The sequence below is a fragment of the Syzygium oleosum genome, unplaced genomic scaffold (genome assembly GCF_021117445.2).
Source record: "Syzygium oleosum isolate NSW1041296 unplaced genomic scaffold, Sole_v2.1 Sole_v2.20, whole genome shotgun sequence".
Classification (NCBI taxonomy): Eukaryota; Viridiplantae; Streptophyta; class Magnoliopsida; order Myrtales; family Myrtaceae; genus Syzygium; species Syzygium oleosum.
In genome coordinates, this window is record NW_026607504.1 from 7,178,546 (window position 1) to 7,202,442 (window position 23,897).

At 41.1% G+C, this 23,897-nt stretch overlaps 3 protein-coding genes and 1 pseudogene across 3 annotated transcripts; 3 read left to right on the forward strand and 1 right to left on the reverse strand.

Moving 5' to 3' along the window:
- Positions 1-23,897, reverse strand: part of LOC115668574 (mitochondrial outer membrane protein porin of 34 kDa-like) — an 88,582-nt pseudogene that overhangs the window by 32,834 nt on the left and 31,851 nt on the right.
- On the forward strand, positions 4,738-11,219 carry LOC130140603 (serine carboxypeptidase 2-like). The gene is made up of 3 exons (XM_056320320.1): positions 4,738-4,927; positions 5,382-5,437; positions 11,043-11,219. The coding sequence occupies exons 1-3, from the start codon at positions 4,738-4,740 to the stop codon at positions 11,217-11,219; spliced, it is 423 nt and encodes a 140-aa protein (XP_056176295.1).
- Positions 12,260-13,575, forward strand: LOC130140649 (ras-related protein Rab2BV-like). The gene is made up of 2 exons (XM_056320575.1): positions 12,260-12,488; positions 13,060-13,575. Exons 1-2 carry the CDS (start codon positions 12,324-12,326, stop codon positions 13,546-13,548), a joined length of 654 nt encoding a protein of 217 aa, XP_056176550.1. The 5' UTR covers positions 12,260-12,323; the 3' UTR covers positions 13,549-13,575.
- LOC130140645 (protein NRT1/ PTR FAMILY 5.6-like) lies at positions 18,885-22,862 on the forward strand. The gene is made up of 4 exons (XM_056320571.1): positions 18,885-19,181; positions 20,691-20,908; positions 21,104-21,651; positions 21,837-22,862. The coding sequence occupies exons 1-4, from the start codon at positions 19,022-19,024 to the stop codon at positions 22,747-22,749; spliced, it is 1,839 nt and encodes a 612-aa protein (XP_056176546.1). The 5' UTR covers positions 18,885-19,021; the 3' UTR covers positions 22,750-22,862.

The window sequence follows — 23,897 nt, forward strand, 5'->3', positions numbered from 1 at the left end:
CAAAACAAAGTAATTTAAGTTTATCTAGGCGATAATTTGGCTTACTTTGATTTACCTAGTTCTTAAGCCATGACGTGCACGGGAAGTGAAGTCGCTGGATGGAGAACATACAATTTAGGTTAAGCATTTCGCAGCATAGTAACGATGTCATTGCATTGCGTTGAGTCGCAAATTTGAATTCTGGTTACAATGCACGATGTCGTAGCATTGCGTTCAATTTGGATGAGCAAATGAACATTGCATTAGGTTCTATTCGTGCAAAAGAATCAGTGTTGTAATATATATAAGTTGAGATTCGACGCGACTCTCATAATTTGAGGTCATAGTTTGAGGTCGACCATAGGGCAGAATATAGTTCCAGCTCTTTTTCTTCGAACTGTGATGTGGATGGCCAAGGCTTGTCAGTTACTCCTAAAGTCGAGTTCCTTGTCCTTGTCTAGTGTTGGAGATATCAAGCTTTGACAAAACAAAAGGGACCTTATAAAATTTCTGATATGCATGTGATTTCCATGGTTCACATGTCTTTCCTAAAAGTTTCAACGTTTTGTGCTTCGTTTTATCCAAGATTTTCATTATTCAGTGCGGGCTCTTACCTGTGTCTTAATGCAAAAACATCATCAAGCTTGCAAAACCTTGGATTACCGGATAATTACCATAACTGTAAGAATACATGTGTGTGTGTTGTTTGTGTGCGTGTGTTGAATTGCAAATTTGAATTCTGCTTACAATGCACAATGTCGTTGCATTGCGTTCAATTTGGATGAGCGAATGAACATTGCATTAGGTTCTATTCGTGTAAGAGAATCAGTGTTGTGATATGTATATAAGTTGAGATTTGATGCGACTCTCATCATTTGAGGTCGACCATAGGGCAGAATATATTTCCAGCTCTTTTTCTTCGAACTGTGATGTGGATGGCCAAGGCTTGTCAGTTACTCCTAAAGTCGAGTTCCTTGTCCTTGTCTAGTGTTGGAGATATCATGCTTTGACAAAACAAAAGGGCCTTATAAAATTTCCGATGTGCATGTGATTTCCATGGTTCATATGTCTTTCCTAAAAGTTTCAATGATTTGTGCTTCGTTTTATCCAAGATTTTCATTGTTCAGAGCCGGCTCTTACCTGGGTTTTAATGCAAAAACATCACCAAGCTTGCAAAATCTTGGATTACCGGATAATTACCATAACTGTAAGTATATGATGTGTGTGTGTGTGTGTTGTTTGTGTGCGTGTGTTGAATCGCAAATTTGAATTCTGCTTACAATGCACGATGTCATCGCATCACGTTTCATTTAGATGAGGAAATGAACATTGCATTAGGTTCTATTCGTGTGAGAGAATCAGTGTTGTGATGTATATAAGTTGAGATTCGATGCGACTCTCATAATTTGAGGTCGACCATAGGACAGAAAATATTTGCAGCTCTCTTTCTTCGAACTGTAATGTAGATGGCCAAGGCTTATCAGTTACTCCTAAAGTCGAGTTCCTTATCCTTGTCTAGCGTTGGAGATATCATGCTTTGACAAACAAAAGGGACCTTGTAAAACTTCCAATATGCATGTGATTTCCATGGTTCTTACGTCTTTCCTAAAACTTTCAATGTTTTGAGCTTCGTTTTATCCAAGATTTTCATTGTTCAGTGCCAGCTCATATTTGTGTTTATGCAAAAACATCACCAAGCTTGCAAAACCTTGGATTACCTGATGTAGAACAGTTAGCCTGTGATTATCTTGAATAATGTGATCGCCGTAATCGCCGGAAATCTTGGCAGTTTTTTTGATTAAACAGTTTTTTACTTTAGGCAATTTCGAATTATCAATATTTCGTTTGATTTGATTAGATAAGATTAGATTTGATTTTATTAGATGAGATTAGATTTGATTAGATTTGATTTGCTTTGATGTTATCTTCATTAATTCGGATATCTTTAGGAGTCCTATCATTATAAAAGGACGTCCAGCTTTGTATTCAGATATTATGAAATTGAATTGAATTCCAGTCGAATCATGGAAGAGTTTTCCAAGTTATCGCTTCTATTTGCTTCATTTGGTATCAAAGCAGGTTTCTCCTGTGACGATGGTGAATAACATGAATGTCAATCTCCCCGCTGCTGAGGGCCGTGTGAACGAGCCTATTACGCGGGCTGAGTTCAATCAGTTCGTGGATCAAACCGATCGGAGGTTTCAAGAGATCCTTGATGCCATCCAGCGTTTGTCCACAAACCATGCGCCTGGCGTTCTTCCAGCCGAGCGATTTCTTGTCGTTCGTGATCCCGAAGATGCTATGGGGCGTGGAGGAATTCCCCGACATAGGCGTCAAGACTATGTCGAGGATACGGAAGACGAAGACGATGATTTCCAGGAGATGCAGATTCGTGGTGGTCGCCGATACAGGGGATTCCAGGAGGAGCATGTTCGTGGGAATCGACGTCAGGGAGGATATCAACGAGATCCTGAGCAGTATCAACTAAAGGTAGATCTCCCTACTTTCAATGGGAATTTGGATATTGAAGATTTCCTTGATTGGCTTTGGGAGGTCAAAAAATTCTTCGATGCTATGGATATTGACAAGGATCGCCAAGTGAAACTGGTGGCGTACAAGTTGAAGGGTGGCGCGGCGCTTCAGCTTGGTGGGAACAGACTCAATTGACGCGACGTCGACAAAGCAAGGCTCCTATTCGATCATGGGGTCAGATGAAACAGAAGTTGAAGAAGAGGTTCCTCCCAACAGACTATGAGCAACTGTTGTTTCAGCAATTCCAGAATTGCCGACAATTGCATAGATCGGTCCAAGCTTATACGGAAGAGTTCCTTCGACTCTCTGCTCGCAATAACCTGGATGAGTCCGAGGCACAACAAACTGCTAGGTACATTAATGGTTTGCGACTTAATATCCAGGATCGGGTTTCTTTGCATCGACTATTCTCTGTCGAAGACGCCCAGGATATGGCGCAAAAAATTGAGGTGCAATTGGAGAGGACTAGCCCTAATACTCGTGGTAGTAATTATTCGGGTCGTGGGTTATTCGGGAAAGGAAGACAGCCTGATATTGCAAGTTCTAGTCAACAAACACCTGATTCGAGCCGAATTCCAGGGGGTACTAGTGGGACGCCTAAGGAAGCAGTCGCAGCAAGCAATCGCACTCCCAATCAGAATACCCAGAATCCATATGCCAAGCCCTAACCGATCAGGTGTTACAAGTGTAACGAGTTGGGCCATCGTTCTAGCGATTGTCCTCGTCGTAAAATGGCCAATATCGTTGAACATGACGAAGATGTGTATGAGGAAGATTGGGAAAATGAAGAAGAAGTGGGCGAGCAAGTTAATTGTGTAGTGCGTCGTCTATTGCTTACTCCGCGGACAGAAGATACCTAGCGGAATCAGCTTTTCTGCGCTCGCTATACTGTCAACGACAAAGTATGCGATATCATTATTGACAGTGGAAGTTGCGAGAACATAGTGTCAAAGGCCTTGGTGGATCACTTGCAACTAAAGACGGAGCTGCATCCCGCGCCCTACACGATCGGGTGGATACGCAAGGGAGCAGAACTTAAGGTAAACCAATTATGCCTTTTACCTATTTCGATCGGGAAATCATATCAAGATACTATTATCTGTGATGTTGTGGAGATGGATGCGTGTCATGTTTTACTGGGTCGGCCATGGCAATATGATGTTGATGCTACACACCGAGCTAGGGAGAATACGTATTCTTTTGTGTGGAAAAGGACTAAAATTACTTTGAGACCGAAGAGTAATTCCCCTCAGATTGTGAAGAAGCAGAATGCAGGGGTTATGATGAACATCCGAAAGCGTGAAGGGATGCATATGATAGTGGACAAGGGCGACCAACAAGTTGTGGTTCGTGTTCCCGACATTCTTAAGCCCTTATTAAAGGTATTCAATGATGTTATGCCTGAGGATTTACCTGACGGATTACCTCCTTTGAGGAATATCCAGCATGAGATTGATTTTCTTCCAGGTGCTAGTCTTCCTAATTTGCCGCATTATCGGATGAATCCGAAGGAGAATCAAATTTTACAGGAGCAGGTGGGAGAGCTCCTTCGAAAGGGCTTCTTACGTGAAAGCAAAAGTCCATGTGCAGTTCCTGCGCTTCTCACGCCAAAGAAAGACGGCACCATACGTATGTGTGTAGATAGTCGTGCCATTAACCGGATTACTGTCAAGTATAGGTTTCCGATTCCACGACTTGATGATATGCTAGACAGACTTGCTGGATCACGGATTTTTACAAAGATCGACCTTCGAAGCGGATACCACCAAGTTCGCAACCGCCCTGGCGACGAATGGAAAACGGCCTTCAAGACAAGTGCAGGTTTGTACGAATGGCTTGTCATGCCGTTTGGACTCACTAACGCGCCTAGTACTTTCATGCGTTTGATGACTCAGGTTCTCAAACCTTTTCTTGGCAAGTTTGTGGTAGTTTTCTTTGATGATACTCATATATAGTTCGGATGGACGTCAACACATGGAGCACTTGAGGGATGTCCTACTAACCTTGCAGCAAAATAAATTGTTAATTAATCTGAAAAAGTGCAGCTTCATGACAGAACGCCTCTTGTTTTTGGGTTTTGTTGTTGGTGCGGATTGACTTCACGTTGATGCAGATAAGGTGGCCGTGATTCGCAATTGGCCAGTTCCAAAGAATGTTGGCGAGGCTCGAAGTTTCCATGGCCTTGCAACATTCTATAGGCATTTCATTCGAGATTTCAGTACTATTATGGCCCCGATCACTGACTGTTTAAAAAAGAGCAAATTCCATTGGGGAGATGAAGCTTCGGCCAGTTTTGCTCTTACAAAAGAAAAGCTCTCCACGGCGCCGATATTGATGCTCCCTGATTTTGAGAAAGTGTTCGAGCTGGACTGTGATGCTTCCGGCGTCGGGATTGGCGCTGTCCTTTCCCAAGAAGGTAAGCCTATAGCCTTCTTTAGTGAAAAACTTAATGAAGTTCGCCGGCGTTGGTCGACGTATGAGCAGGAATATTATGCTGTCGTGCGAGCTATAAAGCATTGGCAGTCCTATCTTTATCAGCAGGAATTTGTTCTTAACACCGATCATCAGGCTCTTAAACATATTAAGAGTCAGAAGCACTTAAATCAAATGCATGCACGATGGGTTTCTTTTCTGGAGCAATTTAATTTTGTGCTTCGTCACAAAGCAGGCCATTTAAATGAAGTGGCAGATACGCTGAGTCGACGTGCTGCGACACTCGTGACCATGCGTACTGATGTTGTCGGTTTTGATCACCTATGTTCTCTTTAACCTAAGGATGATGATTTTGGTGAGATATGGGAGAAGTGTTCTGAAACAGGTTGTCATGGCGATATGATAATCCAAGAAAAATTCTTGTTCTTTGGCAATAGATTATGCATTCCTCGTGGTTCCTTGCGTGAACAACTCATTCGAGAGCTTCATGGTGGTACTCTTGGCGGACATTTGGGGCGAGATAAAACTGTAGCCTTGGTGGAGGAGCGGTACTATTGGCCTCAACTGAAGCGAGACGTGGGGCGATTTGTCAATAAATGCTATATTTGTCAGACCGCTAAGGGCCACTCTCAGAACACTGGTCTTTATACCCCCTTGCCTATTCCTTCGAGTCCTTGGGTAGACATATCGATGGACTTCGTGTTGGGACTTCCTCGCACTCAACGGGGTTTAGATTCTGTTTTTGTGGTGGTTGACCGATTTTCAAAGATGTCGCACTTCATCCCTTGTAAGAAAACTTCGGATGCTTCGCATGTGGAATGATATAGAACTGTTATTTGAGTATCATGCTCAATCGAGGGCGAGTTTTTCCGAAGAGGGAGGGAATGATGTAGAACAGTTAGCCTGTGATTATCTTGAACAATGTGATCGCCGTAATCACCGGAAATCTCGGCAGTTTTTCTGATTTTGGGGAAAACAACCATTCAGGCAATTTCCTATATTATCATTTAGGCAGTTTCCTATATTACCAGTCAGGCAGTTTCCTATATTACCATTCAGGCAGTTTCCTATATTAGTTTATTAGATGTTATCTTTAATTATTCGGTTTCCATTAGTATTAGGAGTCCTATCTCTATATATAAGATGTCCGTCTTGTAATCAAGATCACAGTATTATTGAATAAAAATTTCGAGTTCTTTGGAGTTGTTCCAAATTTACGCTTTCTCTCTGCGTCATTACCGGATGATTACCATAACTGTAAGTGTGTGCGTGTCTGTGTTGTTTGTGTGCGTGCGTGTGAGAAAAATAGTTTGCAACTTTGATAGAATCACGAAACCAAGATTCCCTCACATGGCACTTCGGATCCTCTCTCTGTTCATATTGTTCTACTGTTCTATATCTTAGGCTGAGCTCATAACATCTCTTCCAGGTCAACCATTTAATGTCTCCTTTAAGTAATACTCGGGTTATGCTGTCACTGGTGCTCGTCACCGCCGAGCTCTGTTCTATTACTTCGTCGAAGCTGAATCACCTAATGCTTCCTCTCTTCCCTTGTGGGCGCATGGGGCGACAGCGGACAAGACCCTCTACTTGGAGAGGACGGTCTGCAACAATTCTAAGTACATGTGAGAGTATGCGCACAATCAGTATTCTGACGGATGCAACCATGTGTTCAATATCAGAGTGAGCGACGAAGTTAGCAAAGATGTCCATTTCGACGATCCCCTTCTGTCTAATTGGCCATTGTTGTCGAGCTCGAACTTGGAGCAATTTCTGCCGATGGCAAAGCACGGGTCGTAGATCTCGCAGTGAGCTTAAATATATACATAAATTAGGCATGATTGATGAGATTTGGTGGGTCAGTTAATTTACTCAAGTGATTTTGATTGGGAAATTTTGGACAGGTTGCTAGGAGAGGACTAGGAGTGACAGGTGATCCATGCCTCAAAGGAAGAATATTCAGTTATCTTGACAAGCCTGAGGTTCAAAGGGCTCTTCATGCTAACACCACTCACCTCCCTTTTCAATGGGACTTTTGTCAAGGGTCTCTCTCTCTACTATGGATATTTCTAAATTATGAGAACATAATGGAATTAGGTTAAAACTGTTGGAGTCTAAACAAAGCGAATCTCGAGAAAATGAAAATAAAATAGTTGCGTACTTTATAAGTTATGTCTAAAGCTCAAATCTATGATCAAGTCTAATTCGTGTGTTCTAGTTACGCGAAAAAATAAGCGTCAAAATATATAATTGAATATTTTGCATGCCGCTTGAATATCAAGAATATAATGTGGATATGAACTTGATCCCCCTCGTAGCAGAGATCATTCAGGAAGGCATTCCTATTTGGCTATACAGGTTTCATTTTATCAAACTTCATTTCAGCTGAGTCCCAATTTAGGTAAGAAACTCCAAGATTGGTGATTTTATTTCATTCATCTGTTTGGTGATCAAAACAGTGGGGATCAAGATTAAAAAATCCCTCTCACTCAAACTGGGAAAATTGCCAACAACCTAGCAAGGGATTTGAAGCTTGTCACCTTCACAAAATATGGTCCATGGCATGACAAGAAACAGGTATGATTCAATTCAACACCCAACATGCCCTTCATAGATTAATGCTGTTAGATACATCAACTAGTATTTTGGCTCGAAAATTTGTAGCTATTTACGTAGACTTTACTCTTTTCATGGCTTTGAAGGTGGGAGGTTGGTTGCAATCCTTCGGCGTTTTTAAGGGAAGGCAAGAATGTGACCTACCTGACGTTCACCGCCGTGCGCGGGGCGGGTCACAAAGTCCCCTTCACATCTCCTTCTCAGGCTCTCACATTGTTCCGGTCGTTCTTGAGCGGATCTCCTCTTCCGATGCCCCGAGATTAATAGAATACATCGAAGTTTTGCATGTCTGGAAATCTTAATTATGGAGGATTTGTTTGCTTTGGCCAAGAATTAACCTCATGGAGATTTTATTTGCTCATGTATCATATACATTCAAAGAATTTTTTATTTTGAGTTTGCTTACCTGTATAATCTCAATTTTAACTCATCCATAGAATTTGTTTGGCATTAGCTTACAAGCCCAGCCCAGTGTGACTCGTCCATACTCTATCCAGCCGACGGAGGCAACATGCAACTGCTTCCTGTTCACCAGCTTCTCAGGTTTCGACTTCTTACCTCCTTTTGCCTTCCACTTAAAGGCCCTTGAATTCTTTTCGCAGTTTCGTCTGAAAGTTAACTTTCTTTTTTTTTTTCTTGAATGAATAAGAAGTTGCCTTGTGCAAATGATAACAACAGACATTACAAATCCAACATCAACCTTGGGTTGGGAAAATCTTTCTAGTCTCATGTTAGACATTCCTGCTGCTAATTCTTTGCAGCCGTTGAGCTTTTGTTTCCTTTCTCAATCTTCTTTTCTCGTCTTTTTCGCCCCCCTTTTCTTCTTTTCGTGGGACATGAAGCACTAGATGGCCCTTGTGGGTTTCAAGGTTTGATGTACATAGTCAAAAGGAACAATTAGAGCACAAGGTAGTCTTTTGAAATTTGGTGTAGTAATTTTGGAGGTTGAATATGAAGAAAATGCTATAAGGTCCGTTTGTTTCACGAAAAATGAATGATTTAGAATACATTTTCCAAAATATGATTGCTTGTAATAATTAGTCAATGAAAATTTATTTTCATTATCAATAACAGTTTATGTCTATATTTTTTGTTCATTCATTTTTGTAAATGATACGAAAGAAAATATTTTTCAAATTATTCATTTTCCGTGAAACAAACGTAGCGTAAGGCTCCGTTCGTTTTGCGGAAAATGTGACATTTCTAGAAAATGTTTTTCAAGAAGTTTTTCTCCAAGAAAATAACAATATTTTCCAGTGTTTGGCTAAAACCTGAAAATGAACTAGAAAATATTTTCCACCGTTTGGTATGGAAAATCGGATTTAATTTTCCTCCGTGCAATCCTTTTAATATTATTTTATTTATATTTATATTTATTTTTTTAAATCGAATTTTTAATTAATTTTTACTTTTCTCTTTATTTTATTTTATTTTATCTTTTATTTTCCTTTTTTTTTGTTCCCTTCTTCTTCAGCCGGTCGCCGGCTCGAGCCTCACTAGTCATTGTTGTGGCCGACGAGCCGACAAAGAAGAAGGAAAAAAGAAAAATAAAAAGTAAAGAAAAAATAAAAAAATAAAAAATTATTTTTTCAAAATAAAAAGAAAAAATAACTAAAAGTAGTGCACAGAAGAGAACGTGTTTGGTCTGGGTGAAAGAAAGAGGAGGGAAGATGATTTTCTCTTTCAAATCATTTTCCCCACTTTTAAAGATGTTTTTTTCATTGACATAAAATGTTTTCCTTGACTCATTTAGTTTCCGTAAACTAAACGCCGGAAAATTTAGAAGTATTTTTTCTGAAAGTTCTTTTACGCAAAACGGAGGGAGCTTTTTTTCCTTCTTGGGACTGTCTCTTCAAATGTCCTTCTGGCTTTTATAGTCATTTCCTTATTGGTTTTGAGTTGTGAAACTCATTAATGCATTGACCATGCCCTAATGAGGTAAGATGCACCTGCAGCAACTCAATTCTTGAACTTTATTGTGATCTCCTTTCTGTTTTTGGACCAACAAAGATTTTCTCTGGCTGAGAATTTGGGTGGTGGCAGACTGGGCAACGATGAAGTCAGCGAAGATGTTAAGTCCGACGATCTCCTTCTACCTAAATGCACATCGTCCTCGAGCTCTAACTCGGAGCAATTTCTGCCGATGGCAAAGCGGGGGGGCGTGGATCTCGCGGCGAGTTTAAAAAATATATCTAAATTAGCCATGATTGATGAGATTCGGTGGGTCAAATAACTCAGCCAGAGTAAATTTGATGGGAAAATTTTGACAGGTTGCTAGGAGAGGACTAGGAGTGACGGGAGATCCATGCCTTAAAGGAAGAATATTCACTTATCTGAACAAGCCTGAGGTTCAGAGGGCTCTTCATGCTAACACCACTCACCTCCCTTTTCATTGGGACTTTTGTCTAGGGTCTCTCTCGCTCTCTCTCTCTCTCTCTCTCAAGATATTTCATCATAACATAATGGAATTAGGTTAAGATCTAAGCTAAGCGAAACTTGAAAAACCAGAAAATGGTTTTGCAGAGATCAAGTCCATGATCAAGTCTAGTCCGTGCGTTTTAGATGCGCACAAAAAAAGTAGTGCCGAAACATTATAATCTAAAGTATTTTTACAGGCCACTCGTGTATCAAGAGGATAATTTGGACATGAACCTGATCCCCCTCGTAGCAGAGATCATTCTGGAAGGCATTCCTATCTGGCTATACAGGTTTGATCTTATTAAAAACTTCATTTCATCCGAGTCTGGATTCAGGTAGAATCTCCATGAATTGGTGATCTTAATTTGTTTATCTGTTTGGTGATCGAAACAGTGGGGATCAAGATTCATTAATCCCCCTGACTCAAACTAGAATAATCGCCAACAATCTAGCCAAAGATTTGAAACTTGTTCCCTTGATGTAGAACGATTGGCATGTGATTATCTTGACAAACGTGATCGCCAGAAAACGACGCGATTTGACCGTGACTGATGCCGGAGCATTCCTCGAAGACGTCGAAGGCCATTAATGAACGATTGGCATGTGATTATCTTGACAAACATGATCGCCAGAAACCGACGTGATTTGACCGTGACTGATGCCGGAGCATTCCTCGAAGACGTCGAAGGTCATTACTGATCTCTTATATTTTCGAGAGTAGTTGAATAGTTTTAGATTTCCAGAGTCCTTGTTAATTGTGATTTGTCTTCTAGGAATTTATTAAGTTCTCTATTTTCCAAGTTTGGAGAGTTGTTCCTTACTCGCCTATAAAAGGATGCTACGATGAATGAGATGAAAAAGACTACTATCAATTGAATTTCAGAATTACTTTGGAAAGCTCTTACCCTGCGCCATCCCTTCACAAAATATGGTCCATGGTAGGACAAGAAACAGGTATGATTCAACACCCAACATGCCCTTCATAGATTAATGCTGTTAGGTGCATCAATGCTGGTAGTTTGATCACATAAAATTCACTCTTTTTTTTTTCTATGGCTTTGCAGGTGGGAGGTTGGTCGCAATCCTTCGGCACGTTGACGGATGGCAAGAACGTGACGTACCTGACGTTCGCCGCCGTGCGCGGGGCGGCTCACGAGGTCCCGTTCACATCTCCTTCTCAGGCGCTCGCGTTGTTCCGATCATTCCTGAGCGGATCTCCTCTTCCGAGGCCTCGAGACTGATCGAATACATCAAAGTTTCGTTAATTGTTCAAGCATTTTATCACGTCTAGCAATCTCAATTACGGAGGATTTGTTTGCTTTGGCCAAAAATCTCATGGAGATTTGATGTGGTCATGTTCGATAAATTTCATGCTGGCAAAATCAGATTTCTTTATTTTGCTTACCAATATATTGTCCTCAAACCTCAAATCTAACTCATATAAAGAAATTGTTTGGCATCAAATACTCATCATCGCATATCTCGAAAATCCGCTCAAAGAGCTTCACTATTCCGCAACCATCGTCGCATAATTTCATTGTTAAACAATTGTCCCGCCACTTTTACATAAGGATGACCGCTCCTCGATAAATTAGCAACATGGAATCTGGATTAAGCTAACGTATGTTGTTATCGTTTATGGAGATAAATTGAGACAAATTAAATTTCGAGTACCCACCCATGGGTAGCTCAGTTGGTTAGGGCGTACTTGGGATTGTATGATTAGGCGCACTGGTCTCAGATTCGATTCCCCAGCTGAGCACTTGTGATTTAAGTGGGGGGTCATGGTGGTGGGTTGCTATGCTAGTCTCCCCCGAGGAATAGTCGACGTGCGTGCAAGCTGGCCCGAACACCTTGGTTACCAAAAAAAAAAAAATTAAATTTCGAGTGGGTGCAAAAGTGAAGTCATTCACGACACCCCAACAAAAACATTTCTCACGTTCGTGGTTTAAGGAAAAAAAACAAATCATGAATTTCCCCGAAATTCTCTCTTGTTGTCCAACGTGGACGGCCATTGGCGCGCCCCTCCAAATCGAAATTTCTGTTTTCCTCAATTGGACTGACAATTTCTCCCTTCACATTTCTCCCCCCCCCCCCCCAAGAAAAGAACATATAAAAATTAGAAATAAAGACCCCAAAAAATAGAAAAGAAGGAGCAAATCGAGCTCGAAATGAAACTTTTTTCCTCTGTGGGTTAGCTTCATCCTTTTGGAGAAGAGAAGGAAGCTTCTTCTTCTGTGCTTGGGATCATCAATCATCAATCGATCGATCAATCAAGGAAAGAAAAGGGCCGACCTTTCCATGGTCAAAACGATTCGATTCTCGTGCAAATTATTCGCTTTTTAATGGCGTATAAAGTGGATCAAGAATACGATTATCTGTTCAAGATCGTGTTGATCGGAGATTCGGGCGTGGGGAAATCCAACATTCTCTCCCGATTCACGCGAAATGAGTTTTGCTTAGAGTCCAAATCCACCATCGGTGTCGAGTTCGCCACCAGGACTCTCCAGGTTCAATTCGTTTCCCCTCTTCTTTATCTTTTTTTAATCAGAATAATGGTATTTTTCTTCTTTCTGTTTTTGCTTGCCTGGATTAATTTGTCTTTGCATCCTAATTAATTTCCGCGATTACGGATTGGCGTGGCGCGCGATTGCATTCTCCGGTGATGCTTTTGCGTTCTCGGGTTTATTTCTTTGAAGCGTTTCCGATTTCAACACGGGATAGACCGAGGAAGTTTTCTTAATGTTGTCCGGTGATTTTCCATTATCGGGTTATATTGAAATGATCGAAATCAGATCGTTTTTCGGCTTCTCGTTTTTTTTTTTATTGTTTTTTCTTCGTATTGAATCTGACTAAAAGAATGTGTTTCCAAAGCATCTAATTCCATGAAAATAAAGAATTTGCAGAGTTCTTGAAGACAATAGGAGTATATCATTTTTTGATAATGAAACCTTTCCGATCTACACAACTGCTAATAAAATTCAGTTTTTTTGAAAATAAAATCGTAAAAGTAATCTTTTTGAAATTGAATTTGCGAACCAATATGACCATGGATTAATTGTTCCGACTTATATCATTCAGGTCGATGGCAAGACGGTTAAGGCTCAGATATGGGACACCGCCGGGCAGGAGCGGTACCGCGCCATCACGAGCGCTTACTACCGAGGCGCGGTCGGGGCGTTGCTAGTCTACGACATCACCAAGAGGCAGACGTTCGACAATGTCCACCGGTGGCTCCGCGAGCTCCGCGACCACGCCGACTCCAACATCGTCATCATGCTGGCCGGGAACAAGTCCGACCTCAACCACCTGAGGGCTATCTCGGCAGAGACGGCGGAGGCCATGGCCGAGAGGGAGAACTTGTCGTTCCTCGAGACGTCGGCGCTGGAGGCGTTCAACATCGAGAACGCGTTCCAGAAGGTCCTGCTCGACATCTACCACATCATCAGCCGGAAGGCGCTGGCCGCGGAGGAGGCGGCCTCGAACCCTGGGGTGCTCCCTCACGGCACCACGATCAACGTCGGGAATTTCTCGGGTAATTTCGGCAAGAGAACTTGCTGTTCAAATTGATGGCAAAGTAGAAGCCAAATTGGAAAAGAGAGAATGCTACATCTACTAAGAAAATCTTTCCAAAAAGGGTAGGAAAAGAAATTCTTTCTATTTGTCGACCCATACACGAAATTGGAAAAAAAGAGTAGAAGAACAGTCCCTTTGTTAAGCTTCTATTTGTTGATTTCTATGTATAGGAATCAGTTTTGTTAGTTGGCAAAATGTTGCATAAACGATATCATCATGAAAGAAAACAATAAATGAATGTTTCAAACTTTTTTTTTTAAAATTTCATATGCTTTTATAGTAGTTTTTTTTTTTACGGTTCATAATATAAAGCACCATTTATCATCTCTCCTTCAAACTAAGAATCTGTGTAGTCGATTATTCATATTCTCATGAGAGCGTCTTCGAGGACGGACGATAATGGCAGATTTGGATATTCAGATGGGACTTTAGGTTTTTTATCCTTGTCTATAAAATTATGATGTCATCTAACATAATGTTATTCAATTTCTAGTATTTATCTGATTAGGTTACCTGCGTTTTGGTTCGACATTTGGGGGAAGTTTTTACGGAAATGCAAAGACTTTTAGGTTAAAAGGGTTTTGATCTTTAGACTAGGACTGTGGAAAGCAATTTTTTTTTTAAAAAAAATTGCAAAGAAAAGATTGTAGAAATCCGACTGTGAAGCAGTTGAAGCTGACAACCTCGGCGAAAACAGCCCTGCCGCCGCCTCCTCCATCGGTCCAGCATGCCGTCGCTCTCTCTTCCCCTAGCTCTAAAAAAACTCGGCCGTGCTCGACTAGGGCTCGCACGACTCCATCTATGAGGGTTTGAAATTGAGCACGAGCGTCACGTAACCCTCGGCCAGTGTCGCGTGACCATTAGCGAGCTAGATCCGTAAAAAAAAATAAAAAGAAATCAAAATAGAGAGACCTCAGCAAGGCGAGCCAAGCAACATCCGGAGTCGACATTGCCCGACCCCTTGGCCGGTGTCCTTGACCTCCTCCATGAATTCCCCGTGAACGGTTTCAAAGTGTCCTAAGATGTGGCCCTTCAACGGTAAAAATGTAATATGAGAAAACTAGAAAAGGCAATAAGAAAAAAGGAAAGAAAAAGTCATTAAATTCCTGAAAATTGCCTTCCGAAAATGCCGAAAGCTCCCACCTATTTGGTCTTTCAGTTTTTGCCAATAACCGGCGTCTCCCCAAAGCGATCCCAAAATAAATTCACCAAATACCTCAACCTTTTTTTCAAGAGATTCTAAAGGCCGAAAGTCCATTCGAAAAGCTAATTAAATGCACCCTCAATTTCATAGGACGGGTGCTTTTTGAACTTTGGCTACGAGCCACCAACATAAAAAAAAAATTTGCAATGAAGGCCGGGAAAAGTGGAGATTACAGCTTTTGGACCCAATGGCTTAGAATTGCCCCACGTGGAATAGGCACTAATTATTCATACGAATCTAAGTTGGACCCAAAAAGGAAAAAGATTATTTGACTGATGCAACTCCAACCCCAAAGTCAAAACAATCATTAAGCAGGGACCTTACCAAAGTTAATGTAATTATGAAAGAAAATGATCTTGGTAATCGCCAATTTAAAACAAAGTTAATTGATGCTTAGGAAGATTGGACAAGATCTTTCTTTCTAGTAGGCGGCGTTAGAATATTTAGGATGCAACCCAAGAACTTATCCAATTTGCCTTTAGAATATTTAGGACGCAACCCAAGAACTTATCCAATTTGCCTTTTTCAAATTCTATCGTCCTCGTCTTCAAATAAAATAGACGTGAAAGTTAAGGAATAACCCTCCAATTTCCTTTTTATTTAAATAAACGAATCCTTTATTAATTTATTTTTTCCGATCTTTGATTTCACTTTCCGATTATCTTTTTCTTTTTCTTTTTCTTTTTCTTTTAATCTTTGAGCCTGCCTTTGCTAGGGACTGCTTTGAATATATGCGACCAGAGGAGTAGGGTCTCTTCTCGAATCTCATCGGCTATGGTGCACTAGTGCTTTGGAGTGAAGTAAGTACAGACATGCTCAAAAAAATTGGATTTGATAATGGCATAATCAATGTGGTGATAGTCTTGATTCCGGACAGTCCATAATCAATGTGGTGATGGTATCGCTACTTGCCGCGAGGACACTCTTAACTTACTTTTTCTCCAACACCATAGTTGATCGGGGCGAATGCATTCAGGGTCGGTTCACGTTCCACCTGAAACCTAAAACCTATTCTTGTCGGGATCGGTTCTCTAATTTTTGGAACCTGCAACTTACCCTGTATACCCTAAAACTTAGAATTTACCCTTTCGATCGGTTCTGGGGTTTACCCGGGAACCGACCAATTTCTTTTTTTCTTCCTTTTGTTTTGTTTCATTTTTAGTCAAGCAAAATGGAAGTGAACGCTACAACAAAAATCTCCATTTGTTAATAATAACAAATCATAAAAGATGAACATGTAAAACAAAATGAACAATAAAGAGTTCAAAACGCGTAACATAAAACCTAAACATCTTGCTCACGGAGGAGTCACAAATCACGATAAAAGTCAAGGAGTTGCTCTCAGAGGAACGAATTTTATTTTCGTTCACCCAAGCCTTATGTAATATCGTATATGTCATGCTCTATTTTAGGGTTACCTTGGTTCCTTATATGATTCTCAGTCCGATTCGGTTTGGTTCAAGGATCGAGAACTAAACCGCATAATATAGCTCCGAAAAATATATAATCGAGAACCTGACCAATTCCTACTGAAACTTGGAACCACACCGGCTCCCATGGCTAGTTCGATTCGATTCTCGGTTATACTCAGGAACCATGCTCACCCCTAATGTTTGGAAAGCAAGCAAAAATGAGGGAAATAAAAATTTGTTGTTTATTAGGTAAAAATGGGAAAAAATATCTAATAAACAACAAGTTTTCACTCTCCCCATTTGAATCTTTTGTGTTGCTCCAATTGGTACTTCTAGTGTTAATATTGCTTTCTTCTAGTTAAGTACATTTTGAGGTCGCTGAATTTTGTTGTTTGTGCGACTTAATTCTCTAAGCTTTTTCTTTTGTGCAATCTAACTTTTTTCATTAATTTATTCGATCAAGTCATTTATTCATCTACAGTTATTAATGCCGTCAATCGGCTGACGTGATAGTGCCGATGCAATCAAGTTGGAACACTAATTTGGCTGTACAATAGGCTTAGAACTGATTGGATAATTTTCCAAATAAAAATGACGTGTCTAGATGAGTTCTCTGTATCATAAAATATCCTAGCATATTATTTATTTAATAATATTTTAGTGTATATTTCTCTTCTGCATTGGACTACTCAAACATATTCATATAATTTTTTTTGTCGTTTTACCATTTTTCTCGTGGATTTACATTGCATATCTTATGAATTGTTCAATTTAGCAGGACAAATTACTATTTGATTAGCTCGAAGCTAGAGCTTCACAGCGCTCAATGTAATATCACCAGAGACTTTTGAGCCATGCCTGCCTTTCTTTATGCCTTTTTATTTTATTGAACAAGTCGCAAGAATTGTCAAGTTTAACCCATATAAGGATCAAGATCTTTATATGTGGTCCATAAGAGCTTTTAGATGAACTAATTCGAAATTAGCCACCGCGCGAAAATAACGTTTTCTTAAGCACGTGTTACCCGATGCATATGCAAATACAGATGTGCAACAGAACCGATCGGAATGATCAAATAGATTTCGAGGTGAAGGTTAAGAATTACAAGTACGTTTCGGGTTCCAAAACTTTAAAAAAAAATGTATAATCATCACCCCCTTTTGCTCAACCTGTACCTTGTATTCCGTGTTATTGTTCATACGCGAAGTAGTGTACCCTATTAAAAATATAAGTACCGATACGTAGTAAGATCGATTTTGCAAATTGATCCGGTAAGTGAGGTAACGGATTTCAGTTGAATACCCTGTAAGCATTGCCTCCTTGTAGTCGGCATATTGTGAGATTTGTAGAACCAATACATCGCCAGCCTAAGATTTGAAGCGAAAAAAAAGAAGAAGAACAATAATATGTATGAAGGATGTTGATGCCTAGAAAACGGACATTTCATCTAAAGCGATTAAACAAGAACAATTGGTGGGTCCTGGCTGGTAACATTAATAATAGTACAACCTTCAATTCGGTTGAGATGTCAATTTCAATCTCAGGAAGATAGACACAAATGCAATTTGAACCAAGACAAAATAAAAATTAGATTGTGAATCTAAGAGTCTCGATCGCAAGAAATTTCTCGCTGAAAGCAACGTAAATATCCAGTAATTAATTAACACAAGCATGAGATCTCACGCTTCCAAAAGTCCCGAGATCGATCAATCTCTAAACCCACGAGATAGACCTGTTAAACGGGTGGGTCGGGTCATAAATGGTCCGACCCAAATTGACCCATTAACCCGTTTATGACCCATTTATTCATAGTGTAAATATCTCGACCCATACCCGACCCGACCCATATTGCTAAAATACTTTTATATTTAACATAATCTAGGAATACTTGTTTTTTATGATTTTTTTTTAAATTATACTGCTAAAACATTTTATGCAATACAAAGCTAGTGAAAATTTTTTATAATTTTTTTTAAAATTGAGGTTCTGTTTGTTTTACGAAAAATGCGACATTTCTAGAAAATATTTTCCATAAAGTCATTATCCAAGAAAATAAAAAAAATTAAATAGTTTTTTATTTTTTAAATCGAATTTTTAATTATTTTTTATTTTTATTTTTATTTTTTTCTTTCTTCTTTATTTTTAATTATATATGGGTTTAAGACCCATTTTGACACCTCTACCACAAGATGCCCGAACTAATCTAAATCGAAATTGGGGCACGGAAAATTGATAGAAGCGATGGATGGAATTGGGCCGTTTAGCGACACGTTTTAAAGTCATGGATCTTGTAGTTTTACACCAAAGAAAAATCTTGGATATGATTCTTCCTCCTCCTTCCTTCTTTTTCCCCCTCAAAGGGTTTTCTTTGTCTTTCTTTTTTTGGTGGAGTCCCACGAAGGGTTGAAATGCTACGAATTTTTGTAACTAGTGATGCCTCCTAAGAAGTCGCTTTCAAGAGCCAATTGGATCGAATCGTAGACCATATATGGTCGATCATTTTCGCAAGTCTCTTTCACCCACGAAAGGAAATTTGACAAGAAAAAAAAACCCAAACTTAAAAAAAAAAAATTACAATAAGTATCCATGCTGATCGTGAACCGAGCTCATCCCAGCCGTCGATCGCACCGTAGCATTTCGAGTTCGGATTTGCCAGCTATAAAAATAAAAGAAGCACCGCGCGTTCCTCACGACGCTGAGCATCATCACCTTCCTCTGACCTACGCCCACACATGTTCGCTTTTCTCGTCCATTCGGCATGATCGAGAGGGAGGCATGCGAAAACCATATCCGTCCCTCTTCTGTCCGCCTCTGTTGCTGTATAACTCTGTTCTGATCTGAGTCAAGAGAGATGAAGGAGATGGAGGAGATGGAGAAGAAGAAGCAGCAGGAGAAAGAAGCGAGGGAAGGCGACGAAGAGACGTGGGTGCACGACTCGTCCGTGGATCACAGAGGAAGACTCCCTCTCCGAGCTTCAACTGGTGTCTGGAAAGCCTCTCTCTTCATCATCAGTATGCTTCCACCACCCAACACCACCACCTCCTTCTTCTTCCTTCTTCTTCCTCTTCTCCTAGTATTCACTTCGCTACTTCTTGTTCTGTACACGTAGATGATCAAATTGCATCTCGTAAGCTATGGCGGCTGTTAGGATTTGATTTTTTGTTTGATGCGGAACACACCCGGGACCGTGCGAAGCATACAAACACCGACACGAAAAATCATATATAATTTTCTTTTTGTAATTTTTAAAAACCCGAAATTTTTTTTTTTGTCCATTTCCATTTTTTTAGAGGGAAAAGTGTACTTTGAAGTAAATCCCCAAATTAAAAATCTGTCCGTCCATTTCGAGATTATATACATATATGCTCACGTTAATAAAGTACAACATGCGAGACTATATCACAAAAAAAAAAAAAAGGAAATAAATCGGATATTAAATTTACGAGGTTCGATCTGAGCAACCTACTCTACCGAGAGAACAACCCAACATCTGAAATGGAAATCACAACCACACTCTAGTCACTCGGACACTTTCGACGTTGCCCCATTACACAATAATTCACACGGTGTTTTGCCCTCACGATTTTTTGTGACACAATCACTTATCCTCAGCGAGAGAATTCACAGATCTTATCACCAGATGTATTGGATCTCTTGAAAAAGGCTGAGCCGCAATCGAACTTTGAAAGAACGAGACACCCCCACCTATTCTTTCCACCCGAGTCAAACGATGCTCCAAATCCGACAGAGTTTCCCTCGTTTTGCTTTTACCATTGTCGGAGTAGGAATCAAAGTCCAATCCAGACTTTTTCATGAAGTGTCTCTACAATATGGACCGAGTTTCGGCATACTTCGATTCGGTCGGAATTTGCACCGGCTCAAACTCGAGACATGACACGTAGTAATTATACTCGTTTAATCGACGGTGCGATAGTTACTCGAAACTTGAGAATATATATATTCGAGGCTCTATCAGTCAACACAGGAGCTTCGCAGGAAGAGTGCCATGGGTGATTGGACTACTTAGTTAATAGAGTGGAATCGTATAAACTGATTAAGCTGGATCGGGTATTAACATATGTTCCAAACTTGCCTGTTCTTAGCTTCATCTAGGATACTCGAAGTCGTGTCGCGTGTCCGATTCTGTAATAATACTTCGTCGTCTCCCACGCGACGTCGACGACATGGTCATTGTGCTCGAGATCTAAAGCCGCCACCACCACAGCTTGAGATCTCGTGATCTCCCCGGTGTTCTTTTCCCTTTTCCTTTCTCGTTCAGGGTAGAGTTAGAGAATGTAATCGACGTGAACGATATAGCACACCGTGGCTAATATGAGTATATAAGCACGGAAGGAGCCAAGGCAAACAAATTGATTAACAATCAGCACTTTTAATATGTTTTAAGCAACAAACAGAGAGTAAAAAGAGGTCATTTCCTGCTTCATATGAATTTCCTCTATATGTTTCATCGATGGAAAAGTTCAATGACAAAGCTGTCAAATTTTCAATTCGGATTGCAGCAATTGAGTTCAGTGAGAGGCTGAGCTATTTCGGAATAGCAACAAATTTGATCACATACCTCACCAGAGTGATCCATCAGGACCTCAAGACAGCTGCCAAGAACGTCAACTACTGGGCCGGCGTCACCACGCTGATGCCCTTGATCGGTGGCTTCCTAGCCGACGCCTACACCGGCCGGTTCCCCATCATCCTAGCCTCGTCCCTCGTCTATCTTGTGGTAATGAATCGACTACCTCTAACTAATCAGTCGACTAAATTTGCAACAGCATTTTCAGGAAAAAAACGTTCCCAGGCACTCGTTGAACGGAACTTCATTCCGAATTTTTCATGGACGGACGGTTATTGCAAAGGACGTTTCGCGGGCCACTTGTCGACCGAGCTTCCGATGCTAAATTTTGGGCAAAATGTGCAGGGTCTGAGCCTTCTCACGATGTCTCAGTTGATCCCTAGCTTGAGGCCATGTGACAGTAGCAGCCCTTGTAGCCGAACCCGAAAAGTCCACGAGGTCATGCTCTTTTTGGCCCTGTACTTGATATCCATAGGCACCGGGGGCCACAAGCCGTGCCTAGAGAGCTTCGGGGCCGACCAATTCGACGACAACCACGCCGAAGAGCGGAAGAAGAAGATGTCCTACTTCAACTGGTGGAACTTTGCGCTCTGTGGTGGCCTCTTGCTGGGAGTGACAATCATAGTCTATGTCCAGGACTATGTGAGTTGGGGCGTTGCCGATCTCGTCCTTGCCGTCACGATGGCGGTCACGATCGGGACTTTCTACACCGGGAGGTCCTATTATCGGTACCTAGCTCCCGAAGGAAGCCCTCTCACGCCGTTACTGCAGGTTTTGGTGGCGGCAATCCGGAAGCGAAACCTGCCTCACCCTCCGAGTCCCGACTCGCTCTTCGAAGCCTCCGCATCAGAGAGTTCTCACAAGCGACTCCTTCACCACACGAATCGACTGAGGTATGCAACAAAAACTGAGTCAATCTGATATCGATATAAGCCTCTCGCAGTACCAATTTCGCGCTTCTCTTGGTCATTCCTAGTCCTGCCACTCTCGTCTCATACCTCTTGAACTTTGATTGAAATTAAACCAATTTAGCTAACTCATACTTCACTGGTTTTAAATTTGAGTCATGTATGAACAGATTTTTCGACAAAGCCGCGATTCTCGAGGGAGGCGAGGAGCTCTCCAATGGAGAGAAATATGATCCATGGAGACTTGCAACGGTGACCCAAGTGGAAGAGATGAAGCTGGTGCTGAACATGATCCCCATTTGGCTGACCTCATTGCCCTTCGCGGTATGCGTCGCGCAGGCCCCGACTTTCTTCGTCAAGCAAGGCGTGGCGATGGACCGGAGGATTGGCGGAGGGGGCCGCAGCTTCGAGATCCCCGCGGCCAGCACGTACGCCCTCGGCGCCGTCGGGATGATAATCTCGGTGACCATCTACGAGAAACTGCTTGTCCCATTCCTGAGGAAATCCACGGGCAACGAGAGAGGCATAAACATACTCCAGCGGATCGGATTTGGTATGATCTTCTCAGTCACGGCCATGTCGGTCGCGGCGTTCGTCGAGGCGAAGCGGCTAAGGATGTGGAAACACGACATCCTCACGCAAGGAAGGGCGATGACCAAACCATCCATGAGCGTGTTCTGGCTAGCGCCGCAGTTCCTCATCCTCGGCTTCGGGGACGGGTTCACGCTCGTCGGCCTGCAAGAGTACTTCTACGACCAAGTCCCCGACTCGATGAGGAGCCTTGGGATCGCAATATACCTGAGCGTGCTTGGGGGCGGGAGCTTCCTGAGCAGCTTCCTCATAACCATCGTCGACCACGTCACGAGGCGGGCCGACGGCGGCGGTGAGGGCTGGGTCGGGAAGGACTTGAACTCGAGCCGCCTCGACCGGTTCTACTGGCTGCTCGCGGCGATAAACCTGGTGACCCTCTGCGTTTATGTGGCCATTGCAAGGAGGTACACCTACAAGAATGTGCAGAGGAGGGTGGTGGTCGTGAGCGATTGCAGAGAAAATGGTGAAGAAGATCATGAGGCAAGGGCTTGATGATTCCCCCTAGTGCAAATTCGAAGTTTGGTCACGCAAGAATGTGCAAGCTTTTTGCAATATTGCTAGATGATTTCATATGATTAATCACCATCTTGACTAGCAACATTGCACCTGCTGGTTCTCATGGCATTAGCGTCCGTCACGAATTTTTTTTCGACTCGTTGCATTTTATCGTGGATGACATGTCTTCGATCGGACTCGAATGATTTAGAAGGTATTATTTGTGATTCTGAAATAATGCAGCATAAGGAAAGAAAGATAGATTTTCAGTTCGCGCGGACGGAACGAGAGTTGAAGACAAAGAAATGAGAGAAATTATAACGGGTTGGCCTTGAAAAGATTTACCAAGGATGAGATAGTACGATACACATGTGAACACTATTTACAAAATTCAAACATAAGAAATGTTTGGGAATTAGATTTCACAAAATTAGTTGTTAGAATCGTGATAAATTCCTGACCAAGTTGAATATGTTCAAACAAGAATAATGCGTAACATCATCTAAATTGTGTAAAAGGTTTATGTGATTTATTACATTAATAAAAATAGAATTATCGAAGGAAAAGTTACAAAAGACAAAAGTCCTTTGAAACGTGGCAACAAAATATAGCAGATAACCTCACTATAAGAATTTACTACATGAGATGCCCAATAATATTATTTATCTCGCAAAAAATAAATAATTTAAAATAAATACATATTTTTAAAATGATCGCTTATATTATTTACGAAAAATACTTTCATCGTTCACGACAATATTTAGTTTTAAATTATTATCGATAATGAAAATATTTTTTATTAACTAATTATTTTGGGCGATACATACGATCATTTTAAAAAATATATATTTTCTAAATTATTCATTTATCGCGAAGCAAAACGAAGTCTTGATAATATACTTAGATTATCGAAACTCCTACTTAAAATTGACTCGCTCCTCCCGCATGTTTGTATCAATATTACGCAAGCAAAAAACACCTTTCTTCTTCTTCGATGGCCGGATTTTAAACAGGATTTTCTATAAAAAAAAAGGTTCGATAAAGATGGAATTTCCGAAACTGCCCCTCGAAGCGAAGCGCAACAAACGCTCCACGACCGTTTCTGCAATTCCTCAAAAACTTTTTTTTTTGCCTTTAATTGTTTT

Coding starts and splice junctions, on each gene's coding strand:
- LOC130140603 (XM_056320320.1), top strand. CDS start 4,738: ATGGCCCCGATCACTGACTGTTTAAAAAAGAGCAAATTCCATTGGGGA. Junction 4,928..5,381: donor CGCTGTCCTTTCCCAAGAAG/GTAAGCCTATAG, acceptor CTTTGGCAATAG/ATTATGCATTCCTCGTGGTT. Junction 5,438..11,042: donor CATTCGAGAGCTTCATGGTG/GTACTCTTGGCG, acceptor ATGGCTTTGCAG/GTGGGAGGTTGGTCGCAATC.
- LOC130140649 (XM_056320575.1), top strand. CDS start 12,324: ATGGCGTATAAAGTGGATCAAGAATACGATTATCTGTTCAAGATCGTG. Junction 12,489..13,059: donor TCGCCACCAGGACTCTCCAG/GTTCAATTCGTT, acceptor TATATCATTCAG/GTCGATGGCAAGACGGTTAA.
- LOC130140645 (XM_056320571.1), top strand. CDS start 19,022: ATGAAGGAGATGGAGGAGATGGAGAAGAAGAAGCAGCAGGAGAAAGAA. Junction 20,909..21,103: donor CGTCCCTCGTCTATCTTGTG/GTAATGAATCGA, acceptor CAAAATGTGCAG/GGTCTGAGCCTTCTCACGAT. Junction 21,652..21,836: donor CACCACACGAATCGACTGAG/GTATGCAACAAA, acceptor ATGTATGAACAG/ATTTTTCGACAAAGCCGCGA.